Source organism: Lupinus angustifolius, chromosome LG04 (assembly GCF_001865875.1).
Source record: "Lupinus angustifolius cultivar Tanjil chromosome LG04, LupAngTanjil_v1.0, whole genome shotgun sequence".
Classification (NCBI taxonomy): domain Eukaryota; kingdom Viridiplantae; phylum Streptophyta; class Magnoliopsida; order Fabales; family Fabaceae; genus Lupinus; species Lupinus angustifolius.
In genome coordinates this window covers 26478926-26497496 of record NC_032012.1, presented here as the reverse complement: position 1 = coordinate 26497496, position 18571 = coordinate 26478926, and the positions used below count along the sequence as shown (strand labels likewise).

General features: G+C 32.5%; 2 protein-coding genes across 6 annotated transcripts; both read left to right on the top strand.

Moving 5' to 3' along the window:
- LOC109346713 lies at positions 173-7717 on the top strand. 5 transcript variants are annotated; one of them, XM_019586433.1, is made up of 9 exons: positions 174-731; positions 1085-1828; positions 2361-2567; positions 4603-4748; positions 5534-5745; positions 6467-6723; positions 6829-7007; positions 7133-7218; positions 7328-7717. In XM_019586433.1, the coding sequence occupies exons 1-8, from the start codon at positions 479-481 to the stop codon at positions 7214-7216; spliced, it is 2082 nt and encodes a 693-aa protein (XP_019441978.1). In that variant the 5' UTR covers positions 174-478; the 3' UTR covers positions 7217-7218; positions 7328-7717. The 5 variants fall into 5 exon arrangements, with proteins under 5 accessions (XP_019441979.1, XP_019441978.1, XP_019441975.1 ...); XM_019586430.1 differs by having other exon boundaries at positions 7133-7683; XM_019586431.1 differs by lacking the exons at positions 4603-4748; positions 5534-5745 and adding exons at positions 3499-3710; positions 4432-4564 and having other exon boundaries at positions 2361-2713; positions 6600-6723; positions 7133-7683.
- On the top strand, positions 14848-16468 carry LOC109346712 (scarecrow-like protein 21). The gene has a single exon (XM_019586429.1). It carries the CDS (start codon positions 14983-14985, stop codon positions 16384-16386), a length of 1404 nt encoding a protein of 467 aa, XP_019441974.1. The 5' UTR covers positions 14848-14982; the 3' UTR covers positions 16387-16468.

The window sequence follows — 18571 nt, the reverse complement described above, 5'->3', positions numbered from 1 at the left end:
CTTATTCCACGAGTTTTTATTCTAGTTATTAATTTTATAGATATCAAATAATTTAAATTTATTTATTAATTAAAATTATTATATGTGTTAAAATTGATGGTCAGAATGAGAAGTTAAAAATCTAACTTTCTAGTAAGTGGATCATTCATCTTATTATTAGATTATCTAACAAGTAAAAAGCTACTCTCCGCCTATGTTCCCGGCGGCAACCGTCACCCGGTACCTCTGTTTCGTTTACCGAAATGGATTAAAAAATTAATCACTTATCATTAATCGTTTATTAACAAAAAAGCTGAAACTTCTGGTTGTTGTGTCACTTGCTTCACACTCTTGTTCACCCACCCACCCACTTTTCCCAATTTCTCCAATCTCTCTTCAAATCAAAATTCAAAATTCTCTCTCTCCTTATTTAGAAACACACACAGAGAGAGAGAGAGAGAGAGAGAAAGAGAGAAAGTGTTAGCTTCAGTGTAATGGTATGGCTCAGCACAGGCAACAAGGAATTGAGAGGTTTGGAGTGAGGGTTAGTGGGACCCACGATCATCATAACGGTTCCTCCGATCATGTCGCCGTCGGTATTCGCGCCGCTGCTGTTACTAACAAGCAGCACCGTCTCCGGCGATCGGCGCGATCTAGTAGGGTAACAAACCTTTCAATGCTTGCAATCGTTCTCTTCCTCTTCCTCGTTCTTGTTCTAACTTTCCTCGCCTTTTCTTACATCTCTAGACAAGGTACAACTTCTATTTCTTTTATTCTCTGTTATTTATTTATTTGATTTTAGTGTAGGGTGATTTTTGAGTGGCTATATGAATTTGGCATTGTTGGTTTTGCATGAATTTGACTTTAATTTCTTGTTTAGTTTGCTGGTGGAAGTTGTAAAGTGGAAAAGAGTGTTTGAATCTGAGATTTTGCATCACTTGGCTTCGTAGAATGAGTTCAATGGTTTTATCCATTTTTTTGTGAAACTAAATTTTGACTTGTTTATCAGTGGAATGTTTTTTTTTGCTGAGACAGTATTTGTTTTGGATTTTTTTAAAATGATTTTGTTTAGGTGATTTTTAAGATTGCTAATCTGTCGTTGCAGACATAAGTAACAATGGTGAAGATACTGATGATGTAAAGAATGATTCTGATTTTCTTACAAATGTACCACGGATAGAGAGGAAGAAAGTTCTTGACTTTGGGAACACATCTGGAGGACACGGACGAGATTCGAGATATTGGGATAAGGATGATAGGAGAAGGGATGATGATTATAATGAGGATACGAGAAGTAAGGATACTGAAGAGGATACTCCTGTGAAGATGAATCATGATGTGAGGTCTATTCAAGATGATTCTTATGTAGGTTTAAAGCGAAAAGGTGTTGGCTTGTATAATGAAGCTGGAAGGCATGAATTGAAGAGGTATGAAGCAGAATATGAGGCCTCCTTGAAGAGTGTGGAGCACCTCACTGAAGATGGCAGGAAAGTGTCACATGAAGCTGATCTGCAAAAGAAGAATGTAGTCGATGACATTGATGATGACTATGATGACTTTTTCGATTTTCATGATGCTCAGACAGATGACTCTGATGATAGTAGAAGTATGAGAGGGAAACCTTCTAATTCTAATGTGCGAAGATCGGGCAATGAAGTACAGAAAGAATCCCTGGATTCTTTAGATGCGGGAAACAATGATGATAATTCTTCTGAGGATGCTGAGGGGGCATCTTCCTTAAAAGCTTCTCAGGATGGAAAAGCGATATCTAGACATGAGAGTAATGGACAATCAAATAGAAAATCACATCCAGAAACAAAGAAGAAACCCAAGCGGCGCAAGTTTTCAGGTGAATTTTATATTTTCTGATGGTGTTGTTAGTTGATCTCCTAAAATATCTGTTGTTGTATCACCTGTCATCAAACCGGTCGGGTACTGGTATGGTGATATAGCGGTTCAACTGGTGGTTCACTAATTCACTAATTAAACCGCATACCGATGAAGTTAGATATACATATATATTATACTAAGATTAATAGGCTCAATTGAGATGGTTTCTAAATTTTAAAGTATTCCATAGTATTCTGGAACTAAAATGTTTTTTATTATTTAAAAACAGTTTTCAGAGAAAGCAGTATAGTTTACAAAGAGTTTCAAGTCTATGTAGATATATCTCAATTGATTTACATAGAATTATTATAGCTGCTTTTAGACATACCAAGCCCCTTTCAAACCACTGTTTTGCTTTCAAGCATTGTTTCATGGTAATATTTCTTCTACCAGGCATCTCTGCTTGCGGGATAAGGCTGTGAACATATCCATAAAAAATATAAAAAAGGGAAAACATGCTCTCTAACCTGCTTATTTTGCCTATTTTCCAGCATCCTGCGAGATGAAGTTATTAAACTCGACTTCACAGCTTGTAGAACCTCTAGAAAGTCGAAAATTTGCAAGATTTAACTTACACTATACGGATATAGAGGAGAAGCCCCTGGGAGGTGAACAATGGATGCCCAGATTTGCAGGTCATCAGAGCTTGGAAGAGAGAGAAAGTTCATTTCTTGCACGTGATCAGAAAATAAGCTGTGGTTTTGTCAAAGGTCCTGAAGGGTCCTCTAGCACTGGATTTGACTTGTCAGAAGATGACGAAAATTACATTAGCAGATGCCATATTGCTGTGATTTCATGCATATTTGGAAATTCTGATCGCTTGAGGACCCCAGCCACCAAAACGGTAATGGATCTACTTTGTCTATTATTTCAATTTGTGGGCTTGGAAAGGTATTTGGAGGTTAATAATCACATGGTGCAATTTTTTCGGCAAAATAATATTGTAGTCTCAGTTCCATTAAAGAAAAAGCAGTGGGGATTTTAGTTTTTGCTGCATCTGCAATTATTCTGATTTAAATAGTCTTACGAGTTTTGATCGTAATATTGCCCAAATGTCTCTAGGAACTAGCGACTAGTTTTTTTGTTTTAACTTTTAAAATGGTTGTCAGCATACAAGTGCATGTTTGGAACGCTGAACAGCAAACAGAACAGGAATTTTTCAACATTGAGATAATCACACACACATAATATATATACGGAAATTAATTGGAATTTTATCATGGCCTGTAGCGACTGAAAAGCATTCAACCTTGAAAATACTTAACATGCATTAGAAAGTCTGTTTCCTTGTAAGAGTCGGGTATCAAATGTTTGGCTTCATACATGGGTAAAAAAATAGACACTCTCCTTACAGGTGCTACTTTTGTAAGTAATGAGAAGTGATGATAGATTCTAGGCATACTCATGGTAATGTTTTATGCATTACCAACTGATTCAATCATAAGTCATAACATACCATTCTCAAAATTGACCTTTCTATAAGCATAGAATGTTATTGTATATTTGAAAGTGAGTTGATGTAACTGTTGGAATATGAAAAACAGCTTCTTATGTGGCCAACTTTGAACTGTTGTTGCAATTGTCATTAATCATGTTTAGTTACACTAATCTAAATCATTGTGATTTCAGATCACTCGTTTTTCAAGGAAGAATGTGTGCTTTGTTATGTTTACTGATGAAGTTACGGTGCAAACACTAATTTCTGAAGGGCACGAGCCTGATAGCATGGGTTTCATTGGCTTTTGGAAATTAGTGGTAGTGAAGAATCTGCCCTATGATGATATGCGAAGAGTAGGCAAAATACCTAAGCTATTGCCCCATCGGCTTTTTCCTTTTGCAAGGTGAGATTGAGTCTGAGTAGACATATCTGATTTTCTTCTTAATTTGACTATTGATTTGGATGCAATTTTAGTTATGGTAAGTACTGAGTGGGCAGTAAACACCCACAGGTTTGATGATAATATTAGTTTAAAAGAGAAGGTTGTGATAATTATTGTAGATGGTATTGATTATTTTAATATATTTATTAGTCTTTTTGACTTCAAACTCCGGATGGTGATGTATTATCTATAAACAACAACAGGAACTAGTTAGTGAACAATCCCAAAAGATTCAAATTTCATTGTTCAATGTCAATAATAACCTGAGGAGCCTGAGATGTTATTATGCTTTATATAGGAAATAAAAAAACTCCTTAATGTATCTTATTTCAATTATTTCCGAGCCCCCCTTTATGTATCTTATTTCAGTTATTGCACGATTCATAATGAAAGCAATACTCCTTAATGCTTGTGCTTAACTACTTACAAAGTGGGGTTATGTTACCTCTATGTCAATCAATGAGAAGACATATAAGGCTTTATGCATGTGAATTGTGAAACCATGTTCCTTTTATTCTGGATTTGAATCCAATAAGTGTGCTGCGATCTTGATGCTGTATAGATGTCTGAACACTTTCAGCAAGATTATTATTGATTGTATTTCTTAGTTACTATTTGTTTTTATAACCTTTTTTATGTCAATAAGTTTGTGCTTCTGGTTTTCTGTGAAATTTCGATTCAGGTATTCTATTTGGTTGGATAGCAAATTACGTCTTCAGCTGGATCCTTTACATATCTTGGAGTATTTCCTGTGGCGGAAGGGTTATGAATTTGCAATATCCAATCACTATGACCGGCATTGTGTGTGGGAAGAGGTTGCACAAAATAAGACGTGATCAGAAAATAAGCTGTGGTTTTGTCAAAGGTCCTGAAGGGTCCTCTAGCACTGGATTTGACTTGTCAGAAGATGACGAAAATTACATTAGCAGATGCCATATTGCTGTGATTTCATGCATATTTGGAAATTCTGATCGCTTGAGGACCCCAGCCACCAAAACGGTAATGGATCTACTTTGTCTATTATTTCAATTTGTGGGCTTGGAAAGGTATTTGGAGGTTAATAATCACATGGTGCAATTTTTTCGGCAAAATAATATTGTAGTCTCAGTTCCATTAAAGAAAAAGCAGTGGGGATTTTAGTTTTTGCTGCATCTGCAATTATTCTGATTTAAATAGTCTTACGAGTTTTGATCGTAATATTGCCCAAATGTCTCTAGGAACTAGCGACTAGTTTTTTTGTTTTAACTTTTAAAATGGTTGTCAGCATACAAGTGCATGTTTGGAACGCTGAACAGCAAACAGAACAGGAATTTTTCAACATTGAGATAATCACACACACATAATATATATACGGAAATTAATTGGAATTTTATCATGGCCTGTAGCGACTGAAAAGCATTCAACCTTGAAAATACTTAACATGCATTAGAAAGTCTGTTTCCTTGTAAGAGTCGGGTATCAAATGTTTGGCTTCATACATGGGTAAAAAAATAGACACTCTCCTTACAGGTGCTACTTTTGTAAGTAATGAGAAGTGATGATAGATTCTAGGCATACTCATGGTAATGTTTTATGCATTACCAACTGATTCAATCATAAGTCATAACATACCATTCTCAAAATTGACCTTTCTATAAGCATAGAATGTTATTGTATATTTGAAAGTGAGTTGATGTAACTGTTGGAATATGAAAAACAGCTTCTTATGTGGCCAACTTTGAACTGTTGTTGCAATTGTCATTAATCATGTTTAGTTACACTAATCTAAATCATTGTGATTTCAGATCACTCGTTTTTCAAGGAAGAATGTGTGCTTTGTTATGTTTACTGATGAAGTTACGGTGCAAACACTAATTTCTGAAGGGCACGAGCCTGATAGCATGGGTTTCATTGGCTTTTGGAAATTAGTGGTAGTGAAGAATCTGCCCTATGATGATATGCGAAGAGTAGGCAAAATACCTAAGCTATTGCCCCATCGGCTTTTTCCTTTTGCAAGGTGAGATTGAGTCTGAGTAGACATATCTGATTTTCTTCTTAATTTGACTATTGATTTGGATGCAATTTTAGTTATGGTAAGTACTGAGTGGGCAGTAAACACCCACAGGTTTGATGATAATATTAGTTTAAAAGAGAAGGTTGTGATAATTATTGTAGATGGTATTGATTATTTTAATATATTTATTAGTCTTTTTGACTTCAAACTCCGGATGGTGATGTATTATCTATAAACAACAACAGGAACTAGTTAGTGAACAATCCCAAAAGATTCAAATTTCATTGTTCAATGTCAATAATAACCTGAGGAGCCTGAGATGTTATTATGCTTTATATAGGAAATAAAAAAACTCCTTAATGTATCTTATTTCAATTATTTCCGAGCCCCCCTTTATGTATCTTATTTCAGTTATTGCACGATTCATAATGAAAGCAATACTCCTTAATGCTTGTGCTTAACTACTTACAAAGTGGGGTTATGTTACCTCTATGTCAATCAATGAGAAGACATATAAGGCTTTATGCATGTGAATTGTGAAACCATGTTCCTTTTATTCTGGATTTGAATCCAATAAGTGTGCTGCGATCTTGATGCTGTATAGATGTCTGAACACTTTCAGCAAGATTATTATTGATTGTATTTCTTAGTTACTATTTGTTTTTATAACCTTTTTTATGTCAATAAGTTTGTGCTTCTGGTTTTCTGTGAAATTTCGATTCAGGTATTCTATTTGGTTGGATAGCAAATTACGTCTTCAGCTGGATCCTTTACATATCTTGGAGTATTTCCTGTGGCGGAAGGGTTATGAATTTGCAATATCCAATCACTATGACCGGCATTGTGTGTGGGAAGAGGTTGCACAAAATAAGAAATTGAACAAGTATAACCATACAGTTATAGATCAACAATTTGCGTTTTACCAGGCTGACGGACTGAAAAGATTTAATGCATCGGATCCAAACAAGCTTCTCTCAAGCAGTATGTTCTTTTAATGATTTTTTTTCTGTCAATTCTCTAAGGTCATTCAGTAGATGTACTGCCAATGACCGATTCCCAATATATACATATGTTTTCTTTTGACAGATGTACCTGAAGGTTCATTTATTATTAGAGCACACACCCCAATGTCAAATTTGTTCTCATGTCTTTGGTTCAATGAAGTTGACCGGTTTACTCCTCGTGATCAGCTAAGTTTCGCATATACTTACCAGAAGCTGAGAAGGATGAATCCTGACAAACCTTTTCATCTTAACATGTTCAAGGTGAAGAAAATCAAACACAGTTACATATAGATACTTGCTTTATGCTATAATAGTTGATTCCACAGCCGTAGTTATTAAAGCATCAAGGATGCAAATATCATGTTTTGTTGTTTTTTTATGCCCAGGACTGCGAAAGGAGACACATAGCCAAGTTGTTCCGTCATAGGACGGATGAGAAGAGGAATAGTCGTCAAAAGGCAACAAATTAAAAGTGAGTTTTTATTGACATTGTTTTTGCTAGTGGGCATGGTATGATTTAGTTGGCCAGTCTCTTCCATATCTGTTGAAGTTGTGAAAACTCTGCTAGCCATCTTCTGCAGTGGTTGTGCTACAGCTCAGTGACTTCCCCATTGTTTGCGAAAGAAGAGAAATGTTTCACTCGAAGTATGATCTAAGGTGCTGCAGTGTCATCATTCATGGTACATAATATTTTGGTATGTTTTTATGATATCTCTTGTTTCAATACATTTGTGACAACATTCATTTATGCTTTAGAAGATAAAACAAAGCATCCAATGACCCAACCATCACTTCCACCACAACAGCTTCTACTCATATTTCACCTCTAAATTTGGATTGTTTTGATGTATGTAGAAATTTTTTGATAGGTTCTTCACACTCATGTTAGAATTCTGACTCAGTCATTGAATTTATTAAAGATTTCACTATACTTGCATGTACTGAGTTATTATAAAATTTAATTGTTCTCACCTGAACTTGACCTGATGCCATGCACATGATTTCAACTTGTCCAATCTTATCATGTTCCATTTCATAACAAATGGTTCTTTTTTATGTTTCCTTTAACCATTCTACTCATTGATTTGCTTTTATTTTTAATTCTTAATTTTGGTTTTGGATAATGTCAAAGTCTCATTTATCAAATTAAATTGATTATGATATAATAATCCTCACTTTCACATAGCTCATTAAATAAATCATCTCTTTTTTATTGCTCCTATCCTATGGGGTTTGGAAAATGGATGGTGATGTCTTATGTTTGGGGAAAATGGAAAAAAGAATGTTTAGACCTGAAATTGTTCCTATATATATAGGAAAAGCTAATACTACATATTATTATGAAATAATTGAAATCTTCAACAAAAAAACGAAGTTAGTTAGACCTGAAATTAAAAACTTTGATAGGGTTATGCTCATGACAGCAAGACTTATTATACATGTCACTTTTATGTATCTTGTTCTCTTCAACTCTAACTCTTTAAAAGATAAATGATTCCTCTAAGATATTTGATATGTATCTTGTTTTCTCCTTTCTTTTGAAAACTCAAAATCACACATCATTTTGTTGAACCATTTTAATTTTCCACAAAGCCATTTTCACTTGTGTCAGTTACCTAAGTAATGTAATTACATTTTTAGAAACTTGAACTAAACTACAACTCATCACAATAAAAACCACATGAATTTGAACAGCCCAAATCTTTATTTTCTTAATTGAATAGCAGATTTCTACTGACTACATAATATAATATTGTAATTTAAAATGTCAACCTATTTCTAGAGTTGTCTCATTTGTGTAAGTTGTGAAGTAACATAAAATATCTAACGTGAGTACTTGAATTGTGAATAATTAATATGGTTAAAAAAATTGCTACTCGAAAGAACAAAAAAATATATAGGTATGAAACAAAAGCTGAATAAACATTGTTTGGTTCCCACTTATTAAACACCGTAATCCAAAAGATATTGATGCCACTCGTTAATAATTTAAGAGGGAAAAACATGTGTTTGAAAAACTACAGTCAAGACCTTTAAATATTATACTCTCACCCTTTCCTCATAAAATATCTCCCTTCTAAATTCATTAATTAACACTTTTAAGGTATTGGTTAGTACACTCTAATAAACATTAGGTCAAGGGTGAAAAGTTTGATTTGAGCGACATTTATTGGGATAATCAATTACACACATTTACTCGTAGGATTATGAGAAGATAATTTTAATTATACCATGGGAAAAAGTTATTCTTTACCATCTCCATGCTTATAATCATGATTATTAATTTATTATACATATAAAGTCATCATTGGTATTTTAGAGCGTGTCAAAGATGCCATGAAGGGGAGTGGGACAGTGGGAGAATCGGTAATACAAGGAAAGTCATAATTGTGTCATTCCATGTGCCATGAACTTGTGAATGGTCAAAAAAAAAATATTTAAGTTAAAATAATTATTAAGTATTTTTTTGACCAATTATAAACCCATAACATATGGAGTGACACAAAGTATAGGATAACAGATGTAATCACTCGTAATTGCATCCACATTAATTCTTCAATCAAAATATTAACACTTAGTATGGTGCTATACAAATTGTAAATTTTGAGAGAAGACAAAAGTTGTAGAAGCAAATAGTTTTGCATCTTAGGATGCAGACAATTAACATCTAGGTGATGGTGTCACAAATAAAATAATGGTATTCCCAATACTCGAGAAAATACAAAGCCATGATTTCACGGATCATGTCATACAAATGTGGGGCCACAACATTACATTTCTTTCACTCTTACTTTCATATTATACTATTTAAATTACTCAATACAAATGTATTTATAATTTTGGTTAAATGATAGGGTCCATAACATTAATAAAACTCACTATATTAAGCTCATGTAAATAAATATTAGGCTGAATGTTAGCAGAGATAACAATGTTGTATTGAATATAAGCGTGGTGAGAATAAGTGCATGAAAAAAATGCTAATTGATTCCCGTTTTAGGTAAAGATATGTGGAGAAGATTTGCAAAAATTTGAATTAGAGTAAATTAAAGGGAGGATAACACGATTATTAAAATTAACGTGAGAGTAAGAAAAATTATAAATGAAATTATTAAAAAATGAATACTAATGTTTTGTTTATAAATTTAATTTGTGATAAAATATTACGATATAGGGTTGATTGTTATTCTAGAATAATAAAAGAAAGTGTTGTGAATCCTTTGGTGTACACACATGCTATGTCGCACTATCCCCAAATTGTCATGCATCAATAGGGAAATTTACGTGAATAAAAAATAAAATGTCAAAATCATTCCCTCCACTTTTATTCTAAAAAATCTGCCCAATTGTCCATATATTTTAATGTTTAGAAGTTGTTTTTTTTGGGTATTGACTTATGAACTTGGTGGAGTATGAGAAGAGAAGAAAGATATAACTGAAATATCACGTTTTAAACTAAAATTTTAAGGTAATAGTTGCATGAGTCTTTTCCACCTATAAGCTATTTCATTGTTTCCTTCATTCTAATACGAGACTTCACACTTGAATAAGTCTAACAATCTACTCCTCAAATATAGGTATCACACACTTATAAGTCTGATCCTCATTAAGTACATCATGTCTCAGACGAACTATCAGCTCTAATAGTACTTGTTGGGCTAGATCGCGACCGATGAGCCTCTACCCATAAGAGAATTCAATTGTTTCGAGAGTATGAGAAGAATAAAGAGCCACAAATGAAACAATATTTCTTAAATCACAACATTAAAATAATAGTTTTATAAGTTTTTTCCCACATTATAAGCTCTTTCATCATTTCTTTTATATCTAATGTGAAACTTGACCGTTAAATAAACACTAAATACTTTTAAGTCGATTTCATGATGCTAACTTGTGATGAACTATGTTTATACTACATTTTTGGAAGTTAGTTTGATCTACTCACTTCTCAATCTCATCTTTGTTATACCTAATTTACAAATTAAAGAACTGAAAAAAATGATATGGGTGTTGCGAAGTCGGTTGCCCCAAAATTGACTCTCCAAATGTCCATACACATACTATACCATGGATTAATGATTGGAGGGAGATCTGATGTCCCAAACTGTGTTTCTAATTATGTCTCTAACCAATCACAATGAAATAAAATTGATAAAGTTATAAATATTTAATTTTATTAACTGACGTGGTATAATATGGTTGGTTTGGAACAAGTTTTGGAACAACAAATTCTTGTCCTTAATGGTTGTCCCATAGATCAACAAAGTCTTTTCCACATGGCTTATCCTTATTTATAGGCTTCCTGATTTTTTTTAATGAAGTCACTTATCTAGAATTGCTCCATGTCCAACACGTTTAATGATGAAGATCTTAAATTATAGACTCTTAAGTGCGCTTAACATAGAGTAATTATGGAATGAGACACTTCATAGGAAGTTTTCTTAAAAAACATGTGAGTAGGGATAAAGAGTATGAGTTTTTATACTACCAATAGTACTCTTTTCCATAAGAACTAATCTTTTCATAATGTGTCACTCTCACTTTGAACTTTTACTTTTTAGTCATTCTGGGGATCTAGTGGAACTTTACATCACTAGACAAACGACTTGTTGATAAATGGTATGATTTGTTACATGAAAGGATAATGTAAAAGAGTCACGAGATGGTTTAATGGTTAAAGTAAATAATTTAAAGAATGACTGAATGGAGTTGTGGGTTCAAGTCTCACGAAGAAGTTATAAGGTGTTTTGATGGTTATGAAAAAATGGTAAACTAAAGAAGGTTGAATGTTCGAATCTCACCTACAGTAAATATTAACATTTGCCGATAGAAAAACGTACTACCTATTTTGGAAATTAAGAGTGAAGACTTATTTTAGGACTTTTATTTTTAAATAACATTAAAATTATGCTGATCATACTGTGGATATTAAGTAACCATGAAATTAAACTTATTACAGTATATTTGTTTTAAATTGGTGATGAGTTGAATATTTGGAGTAATAATTTTAGCAGTATGATATCCTGAATATATGAATAATGAGTGGGGATCTATTATCCTCAACTCTGTCTCCAACTATGTCCCTAACCAATCATAATGAAGCAAAATTGATAAAGTTATGAATATTTAATTTTTTTAACTGATGTGACATAATATGATTGATTTGTGACAGATTTCGGGAGAGCAGATCATTGTCCTTCTTGCTACACTGCTCTTTCCCCATCCATCACATTTTTGCTTTTTTGATGACTGACACGATGATAGCTATCTATCTATGCAAAACCCACCACACCATACTACACACACATACACATACACATACACATACACATACACATACAATCCTCTCTTTTGATTCAACCCCCACCATTTCTTTCTTCTTCTTTTTTCATCTTCGCACGCAAAGAGGACATGCTCACGCAAAGGGTAAAGAAAAAACACACACACATTTTGATTGGAAGCTAGGGACCTGTATATACTATATTGATTCTTGACAAAAAAAGAGAGAGATAGGGTTGAAAAAACCCTCACGTGGGGTTGTCTGACAAACCCAAAAAATTTCCACTAACCTGAATGAATGAGAGATTGAGATTGAGAATGCTATTGAAGTACATGTCCTTGCTTCACATCTTCTTTCTAACACACCACCCTTTCCCTTCTCTTCAGTCTACTTCATCCTATCTGCTACATACATGGATGTTCCCTCCTTTTCTTTTCTTTCTATTTCTTATTCATTTCCCGCATGCATATGCATTAGGAAACATGAAAGGGTAAAAGAATTTTGAACCTCTTTTTATTTATAATCATAAGTGTCTAACATTCTATATGCATGTAATTAATAACATAAAAAGATTATACTTAAATCACAAAAATATATACATATAAAGTGATATGTGTAAATTATATGGAATATTATTCTGATATTGTCTTTAACATGGGGTAGCAGAGAGAACTCACGTGGGTATACCTGACACCAAGGCATGTTTTTCTACCTTACCCCTATTACTTACCTTTCCATTCATCAAGTTGGGACAAAGAGGTTTCTTGCATTTGGGTTTTGGTCTTGTTTGTTACTGCTATTTTTTTTCAATTGCTAATTTGTAATATTTTATTTTATAGATTTGTTATGGATATGAACAAAAGTGCTATGTATTGTAGATGCTTTCTTTTCTTCTGTTACCTGCACTATGGAGTTTGGATAATAACTAGTTGGAATGCCATATGTCACCCTCATATTGCATGAGATTGATCCCATATTTGTACACTGTTTGGAGCATATTAATGCCAACTTATGTGTCTTCATTAACAAGACAATCAAGATTTAAGAACTTTCCCATATTTGATGTGATCACCTTTATAATTTAGATTATCCTACACAGTCTCCTATGATTATTTCAAATATTAATCTTGTCTTAATTAAATGTGATATGTAAATAATGGTAGCTCTCCTACCTTCAATCACCAATACCATCTATCATTTCTATAAAGAGAAACTTTTTTTTCCAAATATGATTATAATTACCTAGTTAATCTAGTGATTTAATTACAATAAGTTTTCATTTGGTTTCCAAATATGATTATAATTTTTTTTCATTTTTCCCCATATTTTTTGTGTATATAATCATGTAAGTTGAAATTTGAGATTGGATGAAATGTTAAAATATTAATAAAATACATGCTATTGTTGATTTAATATATGCTACAAAATATAGAGACAGCAGAAAAAAACTGAGATATATTGCTTACTGTGATCAAGTCCCCATATTATTCATAGGGCCAAATGCTTTATAGTTTAAATTCAATTATAGCCATTGTTTTACTACCAAAAGAAGAAAAATCAAGTTGACTAAGCATGCATAGATATATGTAGTGCATTCAAAAAATAAAAATATAGTCTAGTTCACTCAGGGAAAGTTAGGTCACCTTTTGTTAGCATCCATTTGTCTTGGCATATTTATATATGAAGAGAAAGTATCAAAAGTTTCTTTGCAGAAGATCCCTCTGTAGCGAATATAAGCTAACAAAACCAAAATCCTTATAAGAAGCATTCATTTGTTCCATTCAGAAACCATGTTGAGAAGAATAAAGGGATCCATTTTTTTGTTTCTAACTTTCTATCAAATACAATTGATGTATACATACAATTTCTATTGTTGCTAAACTATATATTTGAGAGCCTGTCATTCACTCATTCATTAGTGTGAAGGTTTTATATTTGGGTTCATGATCCTAATTAAGGTCATGATTGATGTTATTAATGTTTTTGTAATGTCTGAAATCATGTTTAGTCTGCAATAAAAAAACGTTATTGTATTTCTCTAACAATAGCATGCAATAGTAATAATAGAAGGTAACTGTTACTCAATTTAAACTGGTGACTTGTGTATTTCTTTCCAAGTATGATCCAAACTTAACCATAGCATATACTATATATAATGTGCATTTTCCATTACACACATAAATTTTTAGATAATTGATCAAAGATAATGAAATATGTATGGTGGGAGAAAAGAAATATATGATTTTATTTTTTGTATTACTAAGGGTATTTTATCACATTTTGGGTTAGGAACTAATCTCTTTTATGATGCGTGACTGTCTTTCCAACAAATGTGCTCCCAGAAATCAAACATTTTTTGGTCATCATAAATATCTAACAGAACTTTACACCATTAGACTAGTACTTGTTAGTAAAGGAATATAAGATTATCAAGGGAATTTATTAGAGCATTTAATTAGAATGGGTAAATTAGTGTATGAATTGAGGAGAATTCATCAAAGATGGTACATTTGATTCCTCATTGACACCGCTGTCTCTTGTCCAATGCATATGGAATCTTCTAAGTCCAAACTTTTAGCTTTCTCAACTACCAATGGAGTACAAAACCATAATGGATTTGAAATATTATAATAATTATAAGATCAATCAATGTGTGTTTTCCCTGACCCAAGACACTGATTCTAAAGAATAAAAAGATACCCTTCTTAATTTATCAGTCTTATTAGAAAGAAATTATAGGAAAGGGAAAAAAAAGGAAGAAAAATAATGTATGTTAGATATCCTTCTATCTTGGACTCTTGATCCTATATTTATACTCATGTCATGACATGAAGGAATTTTTATGAGTTCTCTCCCATAAAAGTCATAAAAGTCTTTTATGTCATAGACTTAATCTTCCCTCACTCACACACACACAAACACAGTTTCTCTCTTTCTCTCACTCTTTTTTCACATATGGAAGATTCAGAAGATGAGCTTCTGAATCTTACCCTTTCAGTTGCTGCTGATAGAGAGAGGAAAAAGAAGGGAAAGATAATAATAAGGGATCATAATAATATTGCTAGTTCTATGAGTACTACTCATAGTATGAACCCTTATGAGGATTGTTATGAAGGGAAGATCTTTAGGCTTCTTCAAGTGAGGGATCAAATGCTAAGACAAGACCATAGGCTATGGAATAAAGGAGTTATTGTTGAAGAGGGTAATGGCCTTCCTTTGCTTCTCACAGCAGCCACTTTAGTTGACAACAACAACTTTGGTTCAGCTTTAGAGAACCTCACTGAACTCTATAAAATTGTTTCCATGAAAGGTGACTCAGTTCAACGTGTAGTTGCTTATTTTTCAGATGGCTTAGTGGCAAGGCTTCTCACTAGAAACTCTCCATTCTATGACATGCTCATGGAGGAACCAACAACTGGGGAAGAGTTTCTTGCATTCACAGATCTCTATAGGGTCTCACCTTACTACCAATTTGCTCATTTCACTGCAAATCAAGCAATTCTGGAAGTGTTTGAGAAAGAAGAAGAGAAAAACAACCGTGCTATTCATGTCATTGATTTTGATGTTTCCTATGGTTTTCAATGGCCTTCTCTTATTCAATCACTTTCTGAGAAAGCAACAAGTGGAAACAGAATATCTCTCAGGATAACTGGATTTGGTAAGAACTTGAAAGAGCTTCAAGAAACTGAGTCTAGGTTGATTAGCTTCTCAAAGGGTTTTGGTAACCTTGTGTTTGAATTTCAAGGGTTGCTGAGAGGGTCAAGGGTGATAAACCTAAGGAAGAAGAAGAATGAGACTGTGGCAGTGAACTTGGTTTCTTATTTGAACACTTTGAGTTGTTTCTTAAAGATCTCTGACACATTGGGATTTGTTCATTCTCTTAACCCTTCCATTGTTGTGTTGGTGGAACAAGAAGGTAGCAGGAGTCCTAATAGGACCTTCTTGTCAAGGTTCACAGATACTTTGCATTACTTTGCAGCAATGTTTGATTCACTTGATGATTGTCTTCCACTTGAGAGCACTGAAAGATTGAGGATTGAGAAGAAGCTTCTAGGGAAAGAGATCAAAAGTATCCTCAACTATTATGACATTGATGGTGTGGATTGTCCAAAATATGAGAGAATGGAAACATGGAAAACAAGGATGGAGAATCATGGTTTTGGTGGAACCAAAATAAGCTCAAAATCTATAATCCAAGCAAAACTTCTTTTGAAGATGAGGACTCATTATTGTCCACTACAATTTGAGGAAGAGGGTGGTGGGGGTTTCAGGGTTTCTGAAAGAGATGAAGCAAAGGCTATATCTTTAGGGTGGCAAAATAGGTTTTTGCTAACTGTCTCAGCATGGAAACCAGTTTGAATTTCTAACCTTTTTCATCATTTTGGTAATAATATGTCTACACACTCAAAATGATGTTTTATCTAATATTTTGTTGATTTAATTTCTTTAGTTTGTGATCTTTTATATATGCTTGAATTATATATGATGAGTTTTCTGTAGTTTGTAGATCTTTCATGTGAGTATTAAGGTAAATATATGAAGCATGTATCTTATTTCAAGGAATGTCCCATTTCACTAGCTTCCTAATTGTTTAAACATGATGAACCCTAGTTTCCTTTTTTGTCTGAAAATGGGAAACCCTAATTTAAGTTAGGAATGATATACATATCCAATATGAAATTAATGTTTTTTATTAAATTAAGAAATGTATATTGCACCCACCCATTTGAACTTTTTTTATTTCTTATGAGGTGAAATTTGATACAAGAAATATTTTGATATTCATCAGAATTGCATCTGAAAATGTTGAATTCTCAAGTTTTATAGAAGAATTTTAATTAAGAAATGACTGAAAAAGTAAGATTCTCATGTAACTTATTGTAAAGAATGTTGAATTTCGGTACTTTTTTAGTGTAGAATGACTCCACACCATTACCTTTCTAACTCTTACTTTTAATTAAGGATATTTTTGGGAAACCCAATCATATTTTCAAGAATATTTATATAAACCAAATAAGACAACAAGAGGGGAAAATAAAACTAACTCATGTATCATAGTAATGCCCCAAAAAAACACCCCAATATACTAAGCACCGACTAAATTATTAGCTTTTAAATTAATAGTTTTTTTATTTAATTTATTTAGTTTAATACATCAAATTAACTAATTTAGTAAATAGTTATAATAAATGAAAAGAAACACCCCTTCTTAATTATTATACCGGGTGTGGATTAATAATATATACAATATCCATCATGCATATGATTTTTATTTAAAAAGTACTCAATTGTTAACGCATGATGAGAGTAAATCCATTTTCGATCTCCTTATTATTACCATGAATTACCATACTTCATATAGAACCAAACATTTAAACAGCTATTGGTGAGTTCATGAATTACCTTACATGAGTCACCATCTCAGATTCTTAAGCCGTCATACATGAATTGTAAATGTATATACAGGATCAATTCTCACTCATACACCAATAAAATGTTGTTATAATGGTACTATAAGGTCTCGTTACATATCAAAAGGTCAAGAGTTCAATTTTTTGGAACTATACTTATTGTAATAGATAATCATACACTCTAAGAAGAAGAGAGATTAATTCCTTATCCAATGGAAAAATGCATTTAATAGTACCAACAAAAATATCACTCATACACTTTATCATTTTCTCATATCCTTTCTCTTGTAAAGATTCTATGGATTTCCATTAAAGAGAGAGAGAGAGAGAAGCATGGCACATTTAGTTGATAGTTGATTAATATTCAATTTTACCTTTTTTTATAAAGAACAATATGTTTACGTTTATATAAATTAAAAGTCAGATAAATTAACAATGGTGTTCTGAATAGATAATAAAAAACGAAATCTAGAGCCATTTTATTTATATATTTTAGAATAAATTAATTAGAATATATATGTTAGGAGGTGAGGATTTGAAATTAAAATGTAAATCGAGACATTAAAACGTAAATAGTAATGCAAAGAAAGAAGTTAAAATAAAGGAAGAAGTAGGGGAACTTTGACGTGATTATAAAAGAGAAACTGAAGATTGCACTGAATTCAACTAATTGTGCAACAAATTGTTTTGAGACAAACCAAAAAATAATAATCAATTACCTAGAACGTAGGTAAATCTGGTAGTTCAGGAAAAAGAAAAAAAAAACTGGCATTTAGTATTATTTTTTTAGTTTTATATAACCATTTCAAAGAAAATGTTATTAGTGATTAAATGTACATATAAAAAACGTAATTAATAAAGAAAAAACTGACACTGAGAAATGATATTTAATTTCCGACCGAAAAACAACCATAAACTTATAAATCAACTATAATTTATTCATATGATTTATGAAGTCTACCTAAGATGAAAACAAACGACATAACTCAAATACTCAATTAACAAAGAACTACATAATTATCTAGCTTTTTTATAAACCCATACTTAATTATGTAGTTATTCTAAGGTTTTGCGATGAGACTTTATATTTATATGTTGTAGAACTTGAAAATACAACGTAATATATATATATA

Bases quoted from the DNA above. Each gene is read 5' to 3' on its own strand.
- LOC109346713 (XM_019586433.1), top strand. From the start codon at position 479: ATGGCTCAGCACAGGCAACAAGGAATTGAGAGGTTTGGAGTGAGGGTT. The intron at 1,829-2,360 runs GTGAATTTTATA...CCTATTTTCCAG, and splicing joins CAAGCGGCGCAAGTTTTCAG to CATCCTGCGAGATGAAGTTA. The intron at 5,746-6,466 runs GTGAGATTGAGT...ATTTCGATTCAG, and splicing joins CGGCTTTTTCCTTTTGCAAG to GTATTCTATTTGGTTGGATA.
- LOC109346712 (XM_019586429.1), top strand. From the start codon at position 14,983: ATGGAAGATTCAGAAGATGAGCTTCTGAATCTTACCCTTTCAGTTGCT.